Consider the following 21,115-nt stretch of genomic DNA (forward strand, 5'->3'; position numbering starts at 1 on the left):
ATATATAGTTATAGAATAGTTGAAATAATAGTATGAAATAATAATGAAAAAATAATAGTTGAAATGAATAGTAGTAGTAGTGAATAGATGTAGTTGAAATAATAATCAATAAACCACGAAGAAGAAAATATTAATTACAATCGTTGTATGATGATACTTATTTTTAGCACATATTTAAATTATAATAATTAATAATTTATTCTTGTAAACAGTTGCAAGGGAACAGAATAATTTGATTTGATTTTTAATAATAATAAATTTAACATTAAGTGGGTAGTATGTAATGATACAGTTAAAGTACAAATCTTAAAGTCTTACCATGGATCAGGTCGAAGATAACGGCTTAGAAACGAAATATCCCTTGCTATCATTTGAAAAACAAATATTCATCGATGTTTTTGAAAAGGACAGTTTACTCATACTCGCTAAGTAAGTTTTTGACGTGATTGATTATCCCTTTATTCTTATTTTTGTTTCGAGTGTACACCTACCACCTATGCTGTATGAAGGATATTATGATGCATGTAAAATTTTAAAATATTTTGACTACCTACTTATATGTAAACATCTTTTACATGGGTCCCTGACCTGCAATAAAATGATTTTATTTATTATTCAATATTTTATTTTAATATCTAGTTTCTTTCAAATTTCAGAGGGTTGAACTATAATAACATAATATCAAACATCCTTTTCATTCATAATGATCCGGGAAACTTGGTACTTGTTTTAAACAGCAGTGACCATGAAGAAAAATATTTTTCTGAAAGGTTTAATTTATCTGCATTGCCATTGACAGGTGTAGAACGGTAATTAAAAGCATTTATTGTTCTCAAGATTGGTATTATTCTTGGAAAAATCTATATTATATTATTATATATTTTAGAGAGAAGACTTATCTCAATGGTGGTATTTATTTTGCTTCCACTAGAATATTAGTTGTAGATCTGTTAAAGAAAAGGATACCAGTAGAACAAATAACTGGTATAGTGGTGTTAAGAGCCCACACTGTGCTGGAATCATGCCAGGCAGCATTTGTCTTGAGATTATATAGGCAGAAAAATAAGGTATAGAACTGACCCTTTTTTTAATAAAAACTTATTTTTAACAAATACATTTTATTCAGTCTTGGCATATAAACAAAACAAGACTGTTACTAACATTGATTTATTAAGAATATTTTATTTTGTTGCAGTCTGGTTTTATTAAAGCATTCTCGAATTCTCCAATATCTTTCACATTTGGTTACAATCATGTAGAAAAAATCATGAGGGCATTATTTGTCACAGAACTCTTCCTGTGGCCCAGGTTTGTATTTTAAAATTTTACTAAATTATTGTTCTATCTGCTATCAGAACTGAATCACAGATTTGACTTTGAAATATTATTTATTATTAAGAGGTTTGGAGTAGCCCAAGTGAATAGGTATAATTTTATTTTTTTTAATGTTTTAGATGTATAGTAATGATAACATCAGTTGCTTCTTTGCACTTTTATTTATATACTAGTGGACCCAACAGACGTTGTCCTGTACACATGTCTTAAATTTGAAAAATCGGTCCAGCCATTAGGAGCAGTTAACTAACATACACATGAGCAGGAGAATTATAATATATGGGCGGAATTGAGAATCTAAACCAATCTCAAATTCACTGAAACAAAGAAAAAAATCATCAAAATCGGTCCAGCCGTCTAGGTAGTTTAATTGTGAATCTAAACCATTTTCAAATCCACCTGAAGACACACACCAATCTCAAATTCACTGGAACACACAAAAATATCATCAAAATCGGTCCAGCCGTTTAGGAGGTAGTTCAATTGTAAATCTAAACCATCCTCGATTCCCCTTGAACTCACAAAAAAAATTTCATCAAAATCGATCCAGCCGTCTAGGAGGAGTTCAGTGACATACACACGCACACAAGAAATATATATGTAAAGATATATACTAGCTGATCTGACAGATGTTGTTCTGCACATAATAGATAAAAACTGTTTTTTATGAAAAAGTCAATAATATTTCAACACTTCAAGAATTATTTCATAAAAAATGCTCCCTGTTGTTATAATGAAATTGTTTTACAGTGGAACTGTGAAACTGTGTGTCACTAAATTCCTTAATAGAAAAAATGTCCATACAAAACAAATATTATAAATAGAAATAATTATGGGTGCCAAATCGAAATAAAAACTATCCTATCTCTCAAGTTGGACCAAACTGTACTCCATGAAGTAATCCCCATTAAAATCTGTTCATTAGTTTAGGGAGTCCATCGCGGACAAACAACATGTCACATAATTTATATATATTAAGATATTTGTTGAGTATTTTGAGTTTGAGGGCACAAGCGATAAAGAAAGAAAAAAAAGCCATAGACAAATCATCTGCATATAATAGTGGCAATATGGTAGTGTAAGGTGTATACACATTACTTTTCTCCCTTCACCCTAAAAATAGAGGGAATGTCTTATGTAATATAACCAATACTTTTAGGCAGAAAAGAAGTTCAGAAAGGTAAAATGAATAACATGATGACATGTAATATAAATTAATGCATTAAAATTTAAATTAAATAAATCAACAATTAATGAGTTATTTTTTGCTGCTATAAATAAATAGAAAATAAATTTTATTTTAAATATGTTCAAATTACAACTTATTGGTTCCATCTCATATAGTTAGTTATACTACATAGCAATAGCAAATTGACAATTAATTATAATTATTATCAGTCTTCATTTAAAAGTTAGTTATTTCATATTTCAGATTTCATGGTTCTGTCATACAAAGCTTGAAAGCCAGACAGGCACAAGTTGAAGAACTCCATGTGTCTCTAACATCAAACACCACTCACATTCAGGCTTGTCTGTTAGATATTATGAACTATACTGTGAAACAATTAAAGAGTATTAACAGAGCTATTGATATGCAGGTAAATAATTGAGTTGATTATTAATATGATACGAAGACAAACATGATGGATTCATTTGATTAGTTGAAGTTGTGCCTGTTTGATTTTCTTAATGATACTCATAATGTGAATACTAGAAATAGGCACAGGCTTGCTGTTCATGTCAGTCACTTGCCTTATATTTTATTTATTATATTTAAACAAAAATGTTATTTTTAAAGTGATAACCATCACTTCTTTCTTCTTCTTCTTTAAAACATAACAAATTGTTTAGATTTGAAAGAGTTACATCCAAGTAATTTTTTTTCAATAGGTTATTAACTATAAAGTAGATTCTGTAGATGAAGCCACAATCTGATAGTTGAACAAGAGATACATGGTTTATCACCGATACGTCACTCGGACGGTTGGCTCAGTGGAAAAGCGCTCGCAAGGAACGCGAGATGTCGCGGGTGCGAGTTCCGCGTCGTTCATAAATTTTGTTTTCATATTTAATTTGTGTTATTCTAATTTGCCTTGTATTCTAGGAAATAACAACAGAAAATGCTATTACGAAGAAATTTCATAAAATACTTCAATCCCAACTGGACTGTGTCTGGCATCAACTTAGCACTAGAACAAAAGAGTATATACAGGACTTAAAAGTCTTGAGAAATATGATTATGTAAGTACTAATGTACTACCATTCCTAACCTACCATTATGTAAAAATATAAGTTAACTCTTTTATGGTAGTTTATCTGACTTATGGAAGGATTGGTCTCCGCTGCGTTCCAACTAGACACCACACTACCTAAGACCAATAGCTTTTTTATTACGGCAACTATTACTTGTGTGCGTGGCATCTTGACAATCAATGGCATCTTTCAAATTTTGTAACATACGCTTCGTGTTATTTTACATTAAAATTAATAAAATACAAAATTCTTACTGATGATATGTGATCCCAGTGTCTTCAGTTCAATTATTAGCATACGTTTAACGGAATATGTGGCACGTGAACGTCACACATTGTTCGAGACTGGCTCGAGTATGCCCACTTGGGCCTAGGTTCTATTAATTGGCGCACTTTGCGATTACGCCTGCGATATCTAGTTGGAGCGCAGCGGAAACCAATCCTTAATTGAAGATTTTTTTGTATATGTATATTGTTTTTATTTTCCTTTCAAGATATCTGATATTATCACCACTCTCCTATATAACATAGCAGTACCGATTACCTTCATTTTTGCCCACTGTGTGATCCTTTTTGTTAGATGGTACAGGTTTTCCTATTTCAAAAAGTTGGTTGAGTTTGATTATATTTGAACATTTACATGAACTTATAAAGCACTTCTGCTTTCGATATGATACCGCTACATGCACTTATACATACAAATGCACGTGTTTTAAAAGACACTGATAACTACTACTATTTTATTTTATTTTTATTCAATTCGGAAAACTTACAGCTAGGTTATTAAAAAGTAGGTAAGTATATAATTAAGTACTGAAGGCTAATTATAAATTTTCACTTATTGTTATATAAATAAGATTAAAAATAAAAACATAGGAATTAAATTAGAGGTCAGAAATGAAAGAAAGGTATTGCTTCGCTTGGTTATTTACAATCCGCCTTCGTGTAACAGAATATCTGTAGGTGTCGTATCTTCAAGATCTTATTCATTATGGTAAATAAACACTTTTGGATGTCAAAATGTAATATTTAACCATTTACCATCAGTTCGGAAAAGTTTGAGCTTCAATGTGAAGAAGTGGCATGAAACCCATACTTTTAAATTAATATTTACAGCTTCATCATTTCACAAATTGTTTTAATTACAAATAAGTACGTGACAACTCACTCGTAGGACACACCATAGGACTTATAGAATACTTACAGTATATGCATCAATTTACACACACTGTACATTAATAGAGGTACCTATTATTCGAGCATTGTAACATGCAGGTATTAAATATAAACTTAGATAATAATTTATATGTCTACGATAGAGCCTCTAACTGCTAGACAACCGATGAAAACAGGTCCGGTTTATTACTTTAGTGTGCGTGAGAAGCTACTTCTTACACTCGCGATTTGTATGTGACTTTCTGTAAGTGTGCGTGCATTGCTCAAAATAGAGGTTAACTGTCAAGCTCTATTTTTTCACAGCTGTCACAGTCTTATAATACATATAAATGATCTAAGTATATAAAGAACTATGAATAAAGATATACTCTAAATGTAGGTAATAACATGAAGCATAGCTCTACCCATCAATTGACAAAAAATGGCTTACAAAGTAGCGTACCGCGATACTGTCCCGAACACATCGAATTGTTCCCGTGACCCTGAGATCTCAGGAATATCTTGAATGCCTGTACTTACAGCGACAATTGATTATTTAGGTACTTGTTTAGACATCTGTAGGTAGTATTTAGGTATATAAATATTTAAACTTCAATTTAGAAGACTACTTTTTGATTTCAATTTTAGAAACCTTATTCATGATGATGCAGTCTCTTTTTATTGTTTAGTAAGTAAATACAGAACACCTGAATATGCAAAAGTTAATTCTGGATGGATTCTACTTGATTCGGCTGAAAATCTATTTCGTTTGGCCAGAAGCCGAGTGTTTAACAATAAAAATGGTAAGTTGTTTAGTATATTTTTTATCTTCACCCATGCTTTAAATCCTCTATAAAAGATTCTTAAATATTTAGCTTATTGCCAACATTAAAACACCCAATGTCCTAATAACCAATACATCATCCAAACGAGTGTTGTAATGAAATTCAGTACAACATTACAACATCCGTTTTCATTACAACACTCGTTTGGATGATGTAATGGTAACTAGGACTGGCTATAGGACGTTTCAATGTTAGCAGTAAGCTAACTGTTTCAGAATTTTTTATAGAGGATTCATATTATGGGTGTAGATAAAGTCTTGTGTGCAACTGTTTATAATTAGGTATTAAAACACTCATATAAATTAAATAAACTCAGATAAACCCACATTCGTGTTTTGATACCTTAATAAATATTCTGAAACAGTTAGCTTATTGCCAACATTAAAACACCCAATGTCCTTATAACCATTACATCATCCAAACGAGTGTTGTAATGTTAATAATTGCTCGATACGTAGTATCCGTATGAAAAAACAATATTTTCTTTTTTTTATATTTAGTTTATTTGTATAAGTATAATCAGTAATGGATGATATTAGGTTACTACTAGGACTGGCTGTTTTAATGTTGGCAATAAGCTAACTGTTTCAGAATCGTTTAGAGGATTCAAATTCTGGGTGTAGATAAAGTCTTGTAAGGAACTGTTGATAATTAGGTATTAAATCACTCATGTGATACTATTATCAAATTCCACATTCGTGTTTTAATACCCCTTATTACACAACAGTTGCAAAAATAACTATAACATGTCAGGTGGTAAGGCAACAAACTATGGTGAGTGGTCAATCAAAATAGGAATTTGCAAAATAGCATTCCACCTTCGCGCAAATAGGATGAAAATTCCTGCCTCACATTACATATTTATAAAGTGTTATACCATGTAAGTAATAAATAATCTGAAATATAAACTACGACACCGAAGGTCTGACTAGTGTCGTGCGTAATTTGGCCAGTCAACATCTCCTGAGGATGCCTCGTGTAGAGGCGAAACACGTGTCGAATTAATTGAAGACGAATCTAAGCGGAATTTACACTCAAGAAGGCTCAAAACATTTGAATAATTATGGATTTCCGCAAAATAACGCCTCATGCAATATTTTTTTTAATAACAAACTTTTTCTAAATCTTGCAATTGAAAGAAAATAAAATATGCATTCCTTGTGGGAGCTAAACTACTTGTAAATGAAATATTTCATAACAATTCTAATTATAATAATTGGATTTCATTAAATGTATTTTTAATAATGTGCGGAAAATAATAAAATCTATATATATAAAAATGAATTGCTGTTCGTTAGTCTCGCTAAAACTCGAGAACGCTGGACCGATTTGGCTAATTTTGGTCTTGAATTATTTGTGGAAGTCCAGGGAAGGTTTAAAAGGTGAATAAATATGAACGTGTTCGGAATTACATAAAAACAACAATTTTGTTTTTCGTTTGATGTGTGCCCCGTCGTCCGATATTTGTTTTGTATGGACATATTTTCTATGAGTGATCTTACTGACGCACTTTTTGACAGTTCTGCTGTAAAACAATTTCATTACAACAACAGGGAGCATATTTTACGAAATAATTCTTGATGTTATGATATATTATTGACAAATTAATAAAAAACAGTATTTTATTTATTATATACAAAACAACGTCTGTCGGGTCAACTAGTATATAATAATATATTTACAGAATTTGATCCAGAACTTCTGCCAAAGTGGAAATGCTTAAATGATTTGCTACTAAATGAAATACCAGAAGACATAAAATCTAAAAGCGGTTCTCTCAACAATACCAAGGTTTTAATACTATGCAATGATAACAAAACGTGTTGCCAGCTCAATGATTTCTTAATAATGGGGGCATATAAGTACCTCCTATATACAGCGTTCCGTAGAGATTTAACTGTAAATTCTGTGTCAACTAAGTATAAAGATTTGAAGAATTGTATTTCTGTAAAAGATGATGCAAAGAGTTCAGAGCACTGCTTAGAAACAGAGGTAGAGAAGGAAGCTGATGTGGATGAATTTAGTAAAAATAATTTTGTGTTAACACTCACCCAAGTTGGATCTCATACTATGGATAAAGATAAGCTTACTGAGGATAGTGTGTTTGAACCATTGAGCCAGGTAATTTATGTATTGTATGAAATATTTGTACTTGTACTGTAAAACTAATTTGAAAACATACTTGGGTTTATGATGGAACTCCACTCGAAAAACAGCCAGAGGGCCTACTCCTAAAATCGATATTCGATAAATCGTGGCATTAGTCGTGTCAAATCCTACTCTTAGTTACATCGTAATCAATGTCGAAACGATGATTAAACGAACGAAACATTATTCGATATTATCGGTCCTAACCCTACTCTTAGTTGAAAATGTCAGAGACGAATATTCGAATTTCACAAATAATCAAACGTCACTTTTACGATAATCTCAACGACACATTCTAGGCTGTCGTTGCTATTATCGTTTCAAGTTGTATAGATATATTTGCCATACAATATACATACTTAATAAATATTATTGAAATAATTATATGTGATTTATTATTCAACAGGATTTTTTTACGACTAAGTCATTTAAGTCAGTCAGGCGGCAAATGGCCGCCTGAGAAATAGGAAGTCGACGAGAAGGGTTGAGTTACTTTATTTTACATTTTATTATCCGCAAGTTTTGTATTATTTATTCAATTTTAAATGGTCATATTATATTCATTACATATTTTTTTAACATTTACATTATGTGTAAATGATACCAAATTGGTGGTGCAGAGTCAGGCATGATCCTTAGCGCCTAAACTATGTTTTGACTTTTGACACTTAACAGCGACATAGCACAGATAATGTTTAGGTTTGAACATATTACATTCACACTAACATTGTAAAAAAATCAAAATATTAGTTTTTGGTAACGATAAACGATAAGGAATTCGAATATTTGTTGGAGTAGGATAGTTGCGATATATTCGGAGTATTATCGTATCGTTCCGAATGTATCGTTGTGGATTTTGCGAGTAGACCTCCAGCATCTGGGACGATATGAACTACCAACAGAGTTTATAAGAACCTCCTATACTAAAGACTAAGACGAAGAAGATGGTAAACTTCATAGAATTGGTTTTTGATGCTGATGGAATATAGTATATATAGATGGACACAGAACATAATATAAACAAATAAAGGTTGTAGTGTCCAAGAGCACTTATGTCCTTTTATTCCACACAATCTACGAACTTAACAGAAGGGATTATCTGTCTTATATAATTATAATAATAACTCAACAAGTCTGTATTTGCATATTATTATTAATTTAATCATGATTACCTATTTTTACATTGTATTGGAATCCCTATTTTTTTTAATGAAATAAGGCTGTTAAACTAAATACAAACTCTACTTTCATTCATTATAACTACAATTGAATTGTTGACATTTTGTGCTTCTTTTCAGTTAGATAATTTGGATTTCACTCAAATAGAAAAAGAGAAACCTATTATTTGTATTCAAACTGTCAAGCAGAACGGTTGCAGCTTCTCATTAGAACAGACACTTGAGAGTCTACGGCCAGAGTATATTATTTTATACCAAAGTGATGTGGCCGCTGTTAGACAAATTGAATTGTATGAGTGTAGAAAGAGAACAGAGGAACCCATATCAAAAGTATACTTTGTTATTCATGGTAAAACTGTTGAAGAGCAAGTGTATCTAACGTCACTGAGGGCAGAGAAACAGGCGTTTGAAGCATTGATACAAAGTAAAAGTGTAAGTTTTCATTTTTTGTTGCGCCCATTCTTCTCATATCTGAGGCATTCATTTTGGAATGGGTGGTAGTTTTTTTTTTGACTTTCTATAAGTGATGTCACATCCTATCTGTATATATAAAAATGAATTGCTGTTCGTTAGTCTCGCTAAAACTCGAGAATGCTGGAGCGATTTGGCAAATTTAGGTCTTGAATTATTTGTGGAAGTCCAGAGAAGGTTTAAAAGGTGAATAAATAGGAAAATGCTGCCAAATTAAATAAAAACAAAAAAAATTTTTTTCCTTTGATGTGTCCATACATAATTTCTATGAGAGAATTTATTGACGCACGGTTTGACAATTCTGCTGTGAAACAATTTCATCACGACAGCAGGGTGCATATTTTACGAAGTAATTTTCGATGTTATGATATATTATTGACAAATTCATATAAAAACATTATTTTATTTATTATATACAGTACAACGTCTGTCGGGTCACCTAGGTTTGAATAAAAATATTTGTATTTGAAAATTTATGAAGTAGAACACTGTGCTGTTGGACATATTGTTGTGTTGAGATAACTTACACGCCACATATTTTCAATCATAGTATAGAAAATAATACTTTCATATTATGAATTTAAATAAAAATAGGTGGCCAAGTGCGAGTCGCACTCTCCCATGAAGGATTTCCGTAGTATTAGATAATGGTTCACGCTTTATGTATGTTTATGAAATTTAATGTTTTTTTTTTTATATTTGAGTTGATTGAATGAAAGGTAATTTGCGGTTTACGATTTATGACGTATTAAATACCTACATGCACAAAATAGCGAGCAGACGCTTCTAAATATATAAATAAAAATAAATTACAGATTTTTATATTCATTATTTTTTGCTATCAATTATATATTTTCAGGTAATGGTTGTTCCGTCGTACCAAGATGGCAAAACTGATGAATATTTCAATATGAATGTTGAAGATGTTGATTCAACTGATACAAGAAAAGCAGGTACCTACTTAAAAATACTTTCATTATACCTACTCCAAGTACAATGCCCCATTTGGCTACAATAATCCCTACGAAACGCGATAGGGACGGGTCGCCATTTTAGTGACGTCATGCAAATCACAAATCAAAAGTGCTAATGTCACGCATACGCTCAAATGAGAAATTTCCGTCGCTGTTCCAACTTGTGCTTGTTGTCAAAATAACCGTAAATAGGAACTTATTCAGACTATGGTTTATTATATAAGCAATATAAATGTTAACATTAAAGATTTTTTTGTTGAACATGTTTTCCAACTGCTTATCAAGGACCAATGTAAATACAATAACTTAAATAATCTGTCCCACTTGTATTAAATTAACAAACATACATAATGTTTGTTTGTATGTATATATATAATATATTTTTTTAATTTGAAACCTTGCGCACTTATCAAGGACCAACGACAATACAATAATTTAAATAGACTGGCCTGACTTAGCGATTTTGTGGTGATTGATGTTAAAAATACTTTATTTTTTCTTAATTAAAATTATTTATGCTAGAAATAAAAATACATATAATATGTTGAGGTTTTGTGTATATTTTGTTTTAAAAAAGATTTGAGGGTCTTACTGATATTTTCCATTATCTTAATTTTATTCTTTAAAAGTAAGTTATACATTACTTAGTCAACTACTTAAGTTAATAAAACCGCAATGTCTCTCTTAATATCCAATAATTTTGTCATATATTTCAATACTTGAGAATTAATTGTATTAAACATAATTTAAATTAAGTTGTTATTTTGCAATCACTGCTTTACCAAATTACGATACCATCGCAATGATATTTAAGACGAAGTAATCAAAAATCGCGATAAGTTCTTAGTCTTCCATTATTGTTTGTTTAATGTTGTGTTTATAATTAATAACAACATATCCCTTCCAGGTGGGCAGAACCAACAAAATGAAAAACCGTTAGTAATAGTAGATATGCGAGAATTTCGCTCAGATTTACCCGCGCTTTTACACAAGAGAGGCATTAACATTGAGCCTGTTGTTATAACTGTGAGTAATGAGAATAATATCATATAGCCCAGTAGTTTGTGCCACAGTTATGCCACGCAGACGCTAAAATGGGCCCCGGGTTCAAATCCCCTTAGGTGCAAACCTATGTAAAAGCCGGTCAACTTAACTCGGGAGCTGAGTCGAGAAGCGACCATTCTCCCTCTCCGCATTCCCCACCCCGCCGTCGACCTGTTAGTAGCGTTAGCAACTTAACACTGAACACCCGCAGATTATAATAAATTACTAGTTACTATAATTTTTTAGTTGTAAGGAATATAATAAAAAATAAAAATGTTCGGTGCAGGTAAGGAAATTGAGTATTATTTGTAAGGCATAAACAATCGAGATATTTATTAAATTTGTTTGTTGAATTTGTAACATATTGCACGCGTACCTCGAAACTTTCGTGTATACGCCCGTCTTTAGTCCAACATTAAACTTCCTATAACTCTAGATACAAAAACCGGTTCATGATGTGGGCCGTAAATAGTAAATTTTACAAAAAACTTTACAGGGTATAAAAGATGCGAAATTTTATTTTCTACAATAATGGTTGTACCTACTTTAGCCCTAAAGTGCATAGTTTCGGAGATATCAGCAAAAAATTTGGGACTAGTTTTTGTAGTTTGTGTAGTGTTTAAATTACTGTATGTTATTATTATTCCTTTGTCGTACAAAAAAGCGGATATGTGCGTGTGTGATAACTAACTACCCAGACTCTGCTGTCCATATCTCGTACACCGCAATAGTAAGACAGTTAAAACTGTGACAGGACAATACACACTGTATTACTGTTGTTTCTATAATAATAAAACTTGCTTCCTAAATAGTTAACACGAAAAAAAAATACTAAAGTATTTGAATAGAACATAGTGTTGTATCTTGTACGATGGTTCGGTCCTTCTTGTGGGAGTCCAACTTGAGCAGTTTTACTCCTGAATTCTAACGTTCAGTCTTGGCGAAGTGTCCGATGCCATAGGGTTGTCTTTTATACTGACTGCTTTTCTTTTTCTGTCGGTTAGCTGCATTTAGTGAACACTCAGGACTGCCTTTGACGGTTTGCAGACTAATACTTGATGTTAAAGCTTCTTGAAGTCTGTCAGCAAAGTTATCCTACAAGGGTTCTCTTTTTGTAGAAAATACTTAGGGCGCGCTGAGAGTACCTTAATTTGTGGACATTAAATGAAACGGAGCTGTAACGCACTGCTGTGTAATTAATGCGTGTTCGGGTAAAATCGGTTTTAGTCGAGTAAGGGTGATTTTTTTGGTGAGCCTGGTTATATTTTCTTATTGGTGTTAAGCACACACACTTTTTTACTATTTTGGAAGTACGGAAAAGAAATAATAGTTGATTTTTTTGCAGATTGGTGACTATATACTTACCCCAGAGATATGCGTTGAGAGGAAATCTATTTCAGATCTGATCGGTTCATTGAATTCCGGCCGTCTGTACACTCAGTGCACTCAAATGTGCCGGAACTATAGCAGGCCGATTCTACTTATTGAGTTTGATCAGAAGAAACCATTCAACTTACAGGTATTTATTGTTAAAACATAATATGCATGTACAAATTCAAATATTTTTACTAAAATTTATCCGGAAAAGGAAAACACTTTGAATTTTTCTTTTCACTCCCGATTATATTAAGGGTGTTTTTGACCCTACTGAAGGTCGTTCCGACTTCTGTGTTTACGTTGACTACGTGGGCCTATAGAATCCTACTTACATCGATTACGCCATAGTTCTATTTTTGTCTAAATCCAATTGAAGCATGATGTCCAAGTTTTTTAGTTTTTACTTATCTATATGGTAATTATTAAATGGCGATAATGAGACGGTTTGATTTTCACACCACACTTAAGAACTCATTGACCTAAATAGGTAACTATGGTTTAAATTCCAAATTCTGCAGCCTTCAAAAAATGTCTTAACAACCGGATAAACAAAGTAAGGTTCGCTTATAAGGGTTCCATTTCTTTGGTATGGAACCCTTCAAAAATCTATCGGTTGTGCCAAAATGCCAATAGGTACACACTGTTTATCTATATATATATAAATGAATTGCTGTTCGTTAGTCTCGCTAAAACTCGAGAACGGCTGGACCGATTTGGCTAATTTAGGTCTTGAATTATTTGTGGAAGTCCAGAGAAGGTTTATAAGGTGAATAAATAGGAAAATGCTGCTAAATTAAATAAAAACAACAAATTTGTTTTGCCTTTGATGTGTCCATACATAATTTCTATGAGAGAATTTATTGACGCATGGTTTGACAGTTCTGCTGTGAAACAATTTCATTACGACAGCAGGGTGCATATTTTACGAAGTAATTTTTGATATAATGATATATTGTTGACAAATTCATATAGAAACATTATTTTATTTATTACTAGCTATGAATACCCGCTTCGCTGGGTCATTTTTAATTGTATACTTATTTGTTAATGTTAATAATCTATCACTACTTACTTCACAATTTTTTCACATAAAAGACACATTTTCTTTTTTCTTATTAATTTATTGATCTTACTTATTTTTACATTAAAATCTTACGACTACGTAGACATTAATATCTTTTATCATCTAACATTAACTGATATCCTAAACATTTTTATTGAAATACATTCTTATATACTACATTTACAGTTTTGCATTCTGGTGCATAAACAAATAAATTTTCTTTCTGTCCTACGCGTGAAAAAGCTACATAGAGTTGACCATGTGAAAAACAGGATTCTTTTAAATTAACTCGGATCGTCTGACCTTGCGCCTTATTGATAGTCATACTATAAGCTAATCGTACAGGAAATTGTAACCGTTTAAAATAGAATGGTAAATCATTCGAAATTATTGGAATTCTTGGTATAAAAACCAAGTTTCCTTTTTCTTTGCCAGTGAGAACTTCTGCCTCAATGATGTTGTTCAAAATTTGTTTTACGCATAATCTTGTACCATTGCACAATTTTGGCGTATTAAGTTTTCGCATTAATATGACTGGTGATCCAATTTTTAGCTTTAATTCATGAGAAGGCATACCAGGTGAGTTTAATGAATTTAAAAATTCCGTTGGAAAGTTTAAACTTTCATCTTGATTCATCATTGTATCTATTGATTTGTAGATTTTTTCCTCTCCCGGTATCATTTCCTGTATTTTTTCATTTATTCGTTTTACTGCATCATTTTTTGTAACCAAAATTGTTCGCTCAGACAACCATGTTTTATTTAAATAATTTTGTCTATAAGGTGTTCTTCGGTGTCTACCACATGACATATCTCTTCAGTTAAAATTATTTTACCAGACTGTGGATCTAGTGGGTAGGTGCCATTCCCAATTTTCAAAAGATTGTCGGCAAACTCTTGTGCTTTTGGATCTCCAGTAATTAACGCTCGCATATTTTCTGTCAGTGATAACTTTTCAACATTGTTCCAAAAAATTTATCGCTTTAAACATGCATTTATTTCGTCAGCTGGTGTTGATTTTGGAATAACTGGTAACGTTTGTCTAAAATCCCCTGATAGTAGCAATAAAGCATCTCCCAGTTTTGTATTTTTCCGAAGATCCTGTAATGTTCTATCCAGCGCTTCCAGTGATTTTCGATGAGCCATCGTGCACTCATCCCATATTATAAGTTTGCATCTTATTAAAATTTGGCCACGTACAGAAAATTTTGTGATATTACAGACTGGGAATTCTTGTTCAGCTACATTTAATGGCAAATTTAGTGCAGAATGTGCCGTTTTTCCACCTTCCATTAATGTCGCGGCAATTCCAGAGGATGCCAATGCTAATGCTATTTCATTTTTCACCGGAATTGTAGCTAGGACCAAATTAATGAGGAAAGTTTTTCCAGTACCTCCGGGTGCATCTAAAAAGATTATTCCTCCTGCATTCGTCTCAATACGATTTATTATTGTGTTATATTTTGTGTTTATTATAATTTTGGTTCATTTTCTTCAATGTAACGTTGCAATTCATCTTTATTATAATTAAGTTCTTTTGATAATTCAGAATTAGTCACGCTTAATTCGTTTCTTTTAGGAGATTGCACTCCGAGAGTAACTAAAGTTTGATTACATATTGCGAAACATCGATCTTCTAAAATTATCAAAGCTTCATTATAAATATTATCGTTGAATGTAATATTCATATCTTGATTTTCTCTACGTAGTCTTGCTAGAATATCATCACTCATACTATCACGATATTTCAGCCATAGTCTATTCGGATTTGAAGGATTACACGATGTTAGAATTATAGCAAATAGTTCTCGCAGTTGATTCGCTGTTGCTGTATCTGCTGCCTCTTTCATTGCCTGCTCCCATTGATTATCATTTTCTAATAAACCACGACGCTGGCATGCTTCACGATACGTTTCGCAAATGTAACCATCTACTGTTCGAAGATCTTCAAAAGAAGTTGGTCCACGTACTTCATGAAGTAGTAGACGTAAATAGAAACATTCAGCATTCTTTGGATGTACCGCATATACTCGACCAATAGCTTTATCTTTAAAGACAATAATGATCCAATTTTATGATATACTTGTCCCTGTATTTTAAATACTGGATTAAATCCTTTTTCTTCAATTACTGCAGTTGCTCCAAATGAAGTCATTTGAAAGCATGCATTGTAATTTTTAATTTGTAAGAATTCTTTAGAATTTTGTGTTTCTCCTTTCATATATTCTAGAAATTCCGGTGGCAGTGATTTTAACTCTGGTAATTTAATTTTGCCACTTGAACAGCATATACTTTGCGTTTCTCCTTTGAATTTTTTAGCTTCACAAAATTTGCATACTTCATTCATTCTTCCGATCACTATACTTGAATGTTCAAAATAATTTCTAGTAGGATTATAATGAAACGCCTCTTGTTCAAGACTGTATTTTTCCCGACGTTTTTGACGAACAGAATATACAGTTGTTTTAGAAACTTGAGCCTCCATTTGTTCATTTTGTCAAAGATCACGCATTCTTATTGCATTTTGTATTCTTCTATCATCTGCCTGTTCATTTGTCTTTCTTTTTCTTTGCAATCTTTTTCTGATTCGGTCCGTTTCTTTAGAATCATTAAGCTGCTCTTCAGTCTGATTATTTCGACTTTGATGATAATTTTCTCTTTTCACCTTTTTCACACTGCACTAAAATAAAAAAAACTACAAAAAAAAAAGAAACAATATTGTGTATTACACTGCACGTTAAAACTTTTGATTCTTCACTTTAAAAAACGTTACGCTGTTATTTATGATTATTTAATTTTTAATATTTATTTTTTCGTTATACAATTCTTATAAAAAATCGACTGAAGCACGGGTTTGACATTTCGGCTTATATAGTCGCAAAAATTATCCCCACTACCGACCAAATTTTCCGGATTGTTCTAATAATTTCGACTTTTAAGTATCTCAAGAAATTTTAAAAGTTTCTAGAACGATCCAGCATATTTCTAATCTATCAAAAAGTTGAGATACATTTTGGAGCTTTCTAGATCATTGGAGGAATTTCCAGAACATTCTATATTGATCAGAAAATTAGCATACAATCTAGAACATTCTTAATCGTTCAAAACCGTGGCATATAAATCATTTCTAAAACATTCTGGAATATTCTAGATCATTCTAGAAATTTCTAGGTGATTCTAGAATTTTTTCAAACATTTCAAATATATTTGATCAATCAGAGCCTTGGAATACATTCCAAAGATATCCAAATTATTCTTGGATGTTCTAGATTATTCGATAAATTTCTAGATCATTCTAGAATTTTCTAAATCATTTTTATTCAATCAGAATCTAAACGTAGATTTTAGAACTCTTTATATAATTCTAGAATTTTCCAGATCATTCTAGACATTTCTGGATCATTCTAGAATTTTCTAGAACATTCTCATTCGATTAGAATCTAAATGTAGATTTTAGAACTTCCCAGATCATTTTAGAATTTTCTAGAACATTCTTATTTAATCAGAATCTAAACGTAGATTTCCGAACTCCCTACATCATTCCAGAATTTCCCAGATCATTCTAAACATTTCTGGATCATTCTAGAATTTTCTAGAACATTCTCATTCGATCAGAATCTAAACGTCGATTTTAGAACTTCCCAGATCATTTTAGAATTTTCTAGAACATTCTTATTTAATCAGAATCTAAACGTAGATTTTCGAACTCCCTACATCATTCCAGAATTTCCCAGATCATTCTAAACATTTCTGGATCATTCTAGAATTTTCTAGAACATTCTCATTCGATCAGAATCTAAACGTCGATTTTAGAACTTCCCATATCATTTTAGAACTTCCCAGATCATTTTGGAATTTTCTAGATCATTCTAGAATTTTCTAGATCATTCTAGAATTTTCTAGAACATTTTCGATCGATCAGAACATTGGTATACATATTAAAGCTTTCTAGAACATTCCAGAAATTTCCTGAACAATCCAGACCATTTTAGATCAATAATAGTCACATTTTCAAAGTTAACATCTTTCAACCCCCGTATCTTTTACACCCTTATAATTATCGACTTGCAACCACCATAGTGCGCAATGGGAACCTTGTACCTATTGCCACATACAAACACTTTTGGTCTGCGATGCGTAGTTTTGGCTGCAAGGTGAAATATAGGGACACACACCTCCAATTTTATATACATAATAAATATACAGAACAACGTCTGTCGGGTCACCTAGTATAGGATACATTTTTGTACGAGCTATGTCGTTGTGACTTACAGGGGAGCTTTGTGGTATCCACCGACATATCGGGTGCCGGTATACAACAAAAACTGCAACTGCTAACAATACACTTCCCGAGACTCAAGCTGGTGTGGTCACCTAGTCCCTATGCCACTGCAGAATTGTTTTATGAACTCAAAGTAAGTTTTTTTTTATTTATACGACAGTGAATTGATCTCTAATGTCTGTATTGAGATGTAAACTACCTGGTGAGGGTAGTTGGGAATTTTGGACAAAACTATAATATATAACCTGCAATATCACTTTTCACAAGTTTTTCTTTTACAATTTGCCACTGAATTTGCACACAAGATAGTGGGGTTGTGCGTTTCACATGAGCTTACGAATATCGCTTTAGTCTTAGATATTCCTTCCTTAATCGCTTCGTTATCGCCGCTGAGTTCCGTCAGCGATTTCAAATTTCCACGGGAGGAATCGCTAGAGCTGACCGCGAGGAGATGTAACATGGAACAAAATAACTTAAAAGCCCACGACCAGCCCGTGGCCCAAAGTACAGAGTACCACGTTTCTGTTTGCCCACAAATACGGTAACTAAGCGGATGGAGTTGATGATAGTATTTGATCACCGACACTCATGTTAGGGGAATAACAGGAGCGTTTCCGGCTAGATATTTTGAAGGTTGCGATGCTATTTAGACCTGAATAGGACGAGCAAAAAAGTTCATTATCCTGTTCTGGTAAATGTGAAAGAATGTTTCTTGAAAGCAGCATTTGTGAGATATATCCAGATGTTGAGGATTTTAGTTCAGTTTGTTGCGTGGAGATTTCGTTGGCATGAATCTGGTCAATTAGCTCTTTGGCTCAGTCCCCGTGTTAAAATGCGGTAGAAGACATACAATGAAATGACGTCACTACGCAACGGCACCTGTCGCAAAGTATGTTCCTGCGGGGTTTAGTGACCTCCACTATGTAATGTTTATCCCACCTCGAGATGCCAAAACAACGTAACATTCTATAAATTTTACAGCAAGGCCGAAAAAATCCTGTCATTGCTGAGGCTATAGCTTTGAGTAATGAAAACACAGCTGACGACATGTGCTACGAGAGATACAATGTACTGGTCCACGATTTTGTTCAGAAACTCCCCGGAGTAACTTCGAAGAATATCTCGAGGATTATGAACCGAGGTGTATCTTTGGATCATTTGGTAACTCTAACACAGGTGAGTAATTTATGATAGTTTAAACTACATAAAGCCTTCTAATGCGTCTTCAGAAGTGATAAAAGTTGGAGACACCTAAGTGATGTTAAAAATAACACCATAAAAAAACTAAATATAATATTTCATTCAAGATAAACATATGTGGAACCACAGATCAATTTGTGCATGCTAGTGGTTTAATATTCAAAATACTAAGACAATCGTTGCGGGATATTAGTTACAGTAACAATACATTGTGCATGCTATATCACTGTCAGACATTTTCTTCTCTCGCAGTATATTGGTCGAAAGAATATAATAGTTACAACATAATATTGTTCTAAAGTCATCAATTTAAATTGTTTCATTCTTTAAAAACAATGATAATAAAACTATAACAACTAAAATATGTATAATGATTCAATCATTCATTATAATAATAATTGCTTGGCAGGTGCCTCACATTATTAGATGGAAAGTCTGAAGTTTTAGACAGCTCGACAAATATGCAAATTTAAGAGCATATCTCTTTAAAATCCTATGAACAGAATGGTTAATAATGAAGAACATATCTGTATATTTTATCAGGCAGCCTTGTTAATCACTTTACATGTTGTTGTTGACTTTGCACTGGCGGAGTGCCTCATTGAATCCTTCGCAGAGGGATAGATCATGTTTTTGCTGGTCACATTCAGTAAATTGTTTAATCTCCCAAGCGCAAGGTCCTTGGGGTTTGTTGATGATGCTGGTATTGGTTGTAGGTTGCCTGTGGTGGTTGAGCAGGCTCACTGCTGCCTCCACCACTGAATAATCCAGTTAAAGTACTAGTGTATAAAATATAAAAATAGTATAATATGTAATATATATTATAGTTTGCAAAAGTTCCTAAGTTCAAAATCATAACAGCACTTAAAAACTCTTATCCCATATTAAAATGATACAAGCATAGAAGATGTCGCATTTTATTTTAGTATAATCAGACATGTGTCTCAGACTCTGGGACCACGGACTTTATTTTGCATCGGCCCTGACATACTAGCTCTCATGGTCTTGCTGCTCTTGACATGACCTGGCCCCAGTACATCCGCGACCTGATCGTGGAATATACATCTAGCTGGAACTTTCCCAACACTTCTCAACCATTGTCCCTGTATGACCAAATCACCCCAAAAATTTCTTACCTATAAATGCAACCATTTCTTTTACTCTAAATTACTTTCAGATGTTATTCATTTACGAATTTATAATAATAGAAAAATTTAACACATGGTTTTTGAATTTGATCACAGGAACAATTAACAGGCGTTTTAGAAAACGCCAGAGATGCTGAAATGTTACATTCTATATTACATATACAGCCCAAACCAGGTGACAGCAATAAAGATGATAAGTCGTTTGGTAAGAAGAAGTTTGCAGGCAAACAGTTTAAGGGTAAAAGATAATGTAATAAATAAATCATTTACTTTGCACGTTGTTTATGTTTTAAGTTGTTACCATGTCAAATAAGCCTTTTTTATTCACAAAATTTATAAAAAAAAAAGAATTTGGTTTATATAACAAAAAATCATGAAAAATAAAATTTTTGGTTTGAATTTTATACATCAGAAATGTTGTTAACGCCATGTACCTAAAAACAATGATATATTAAATGTTGTGACTGTAAATATGATGTTTATATTTATATCTACTTATATTACTTTCCCAAGAACCAAATACTTAGTATGAGATCACTACAAATAGCTGAATAATTAATTAATGTTGCACCCTGAAATGAAAACACAAATTTTAAATTAGGTAACTATATAATATATTTCTAATATCAACTTAATACAATTC

General features: G+C 32.4%; 2 protein-coding genes across 4 annotated transcripts in view; one reads left to right on the forward strand and one right to left on the reverse strand.

Moving 5' to 3' along the window:
• Window positions 1-20,746, forward strand: LOC126971564 (DNA repair endonuclease XPF). 2 transcript variants are annotated; one of them, XM_050817867.1, is made up of 15 exons: window positions 1-429; window positions 657-809; window positions 887-1,067; window positions 1,196-1,308; window positions 2,768-2,933; window positions 3,440-3,576; window positions 5,391-5,545; window positions 7,272-7,708; window positions 9,034-9,345; window positions 10,244-10,337; window positions 11,266-11,384; window positions 12,748-12,921; window positions 18,117-18,257; window positions 19,106-19,300; window positions 20,569-20,746. In XM_050817867.1, exons 1-15 carry the CDS (start codon window positions 320-322, stop codon window positions 20,719-20,721), a joined length of 2,640 nt encoding a protein of 879 aa, XP_050673824.1. In that variant the 5' UTR covers window positions 1-319; the 3' UTR covers window positions 20,722-20,746. The 2 variants fall into 2 exon arrangements, with proteins under 2 accessions (XP_050673824.1, XP_050673825.1); XM_050817868.1 differs by lacking the exons at window positions 657-809; window positions 887-1,067 and having other exon boundaries at window positions 8-429.
• The window catches only part of LOC126971686 (protein-L-isoaspartate(D-aspartate) O-methyltransferase), a 7,486-nt gene continuing 7,108 nt past the window's right edge, over window positions 20,738-21,115 (reverse strand). Inside the window, exon 7 of one of the 2 annotated variants that reach the window (XM_050818079.1) lies at window positions 20,738-20,906. In XM_050818079.1, the coding sequence (XP_050674036.1) occupies window positions 20,893-20,906 (14 nt within the window). In that variant the 3' untranslated portion in view covers window positions 20,738-20,892. Of the gene's footprint in view, window positions 21,045-21,115 lie in introns of both variants that reach the window. The other variant, XM_050818078.1, reaches the window with a different exon arrangement.

Source organism: Leptidea sinapis, chromosome 24, assembly GCF_905404315.1.
Source record: "Leptidea sinapis chromosome 24, ilLepSina1.1, whole genome shotgun sequence".
In the NCBI taxonomy this organism is placed as follows: Eukaryota; Metazoa; Arthropoda; class Insecta; order Lepidoptera; family Pieridae; genus Leptidea; species Leptidea sinapis.

Coding starts and splice junctions, on each gene's coding strand:
- LOC126971564 (XM_050817867.1), top strand. CDS start 320: ATGGATCAGGTCGAAGATAACGGCTTAGAAACGAAATATCCCTTGCTA. Junction 7,709..9,033: donor TGTTTGAACCATTGAGCCAG/GTAATTTATGTA, acceptor GCTTCTTTTCAG/TTAGATAATTTGGATTTCAC. Junction 19,301..20,568: donor ATTTGGTAACTCTAACACAG/GTGAGTAATTTA, acceptor ATTTGATCACAG/GAACAATTAACAGGCGTTTT.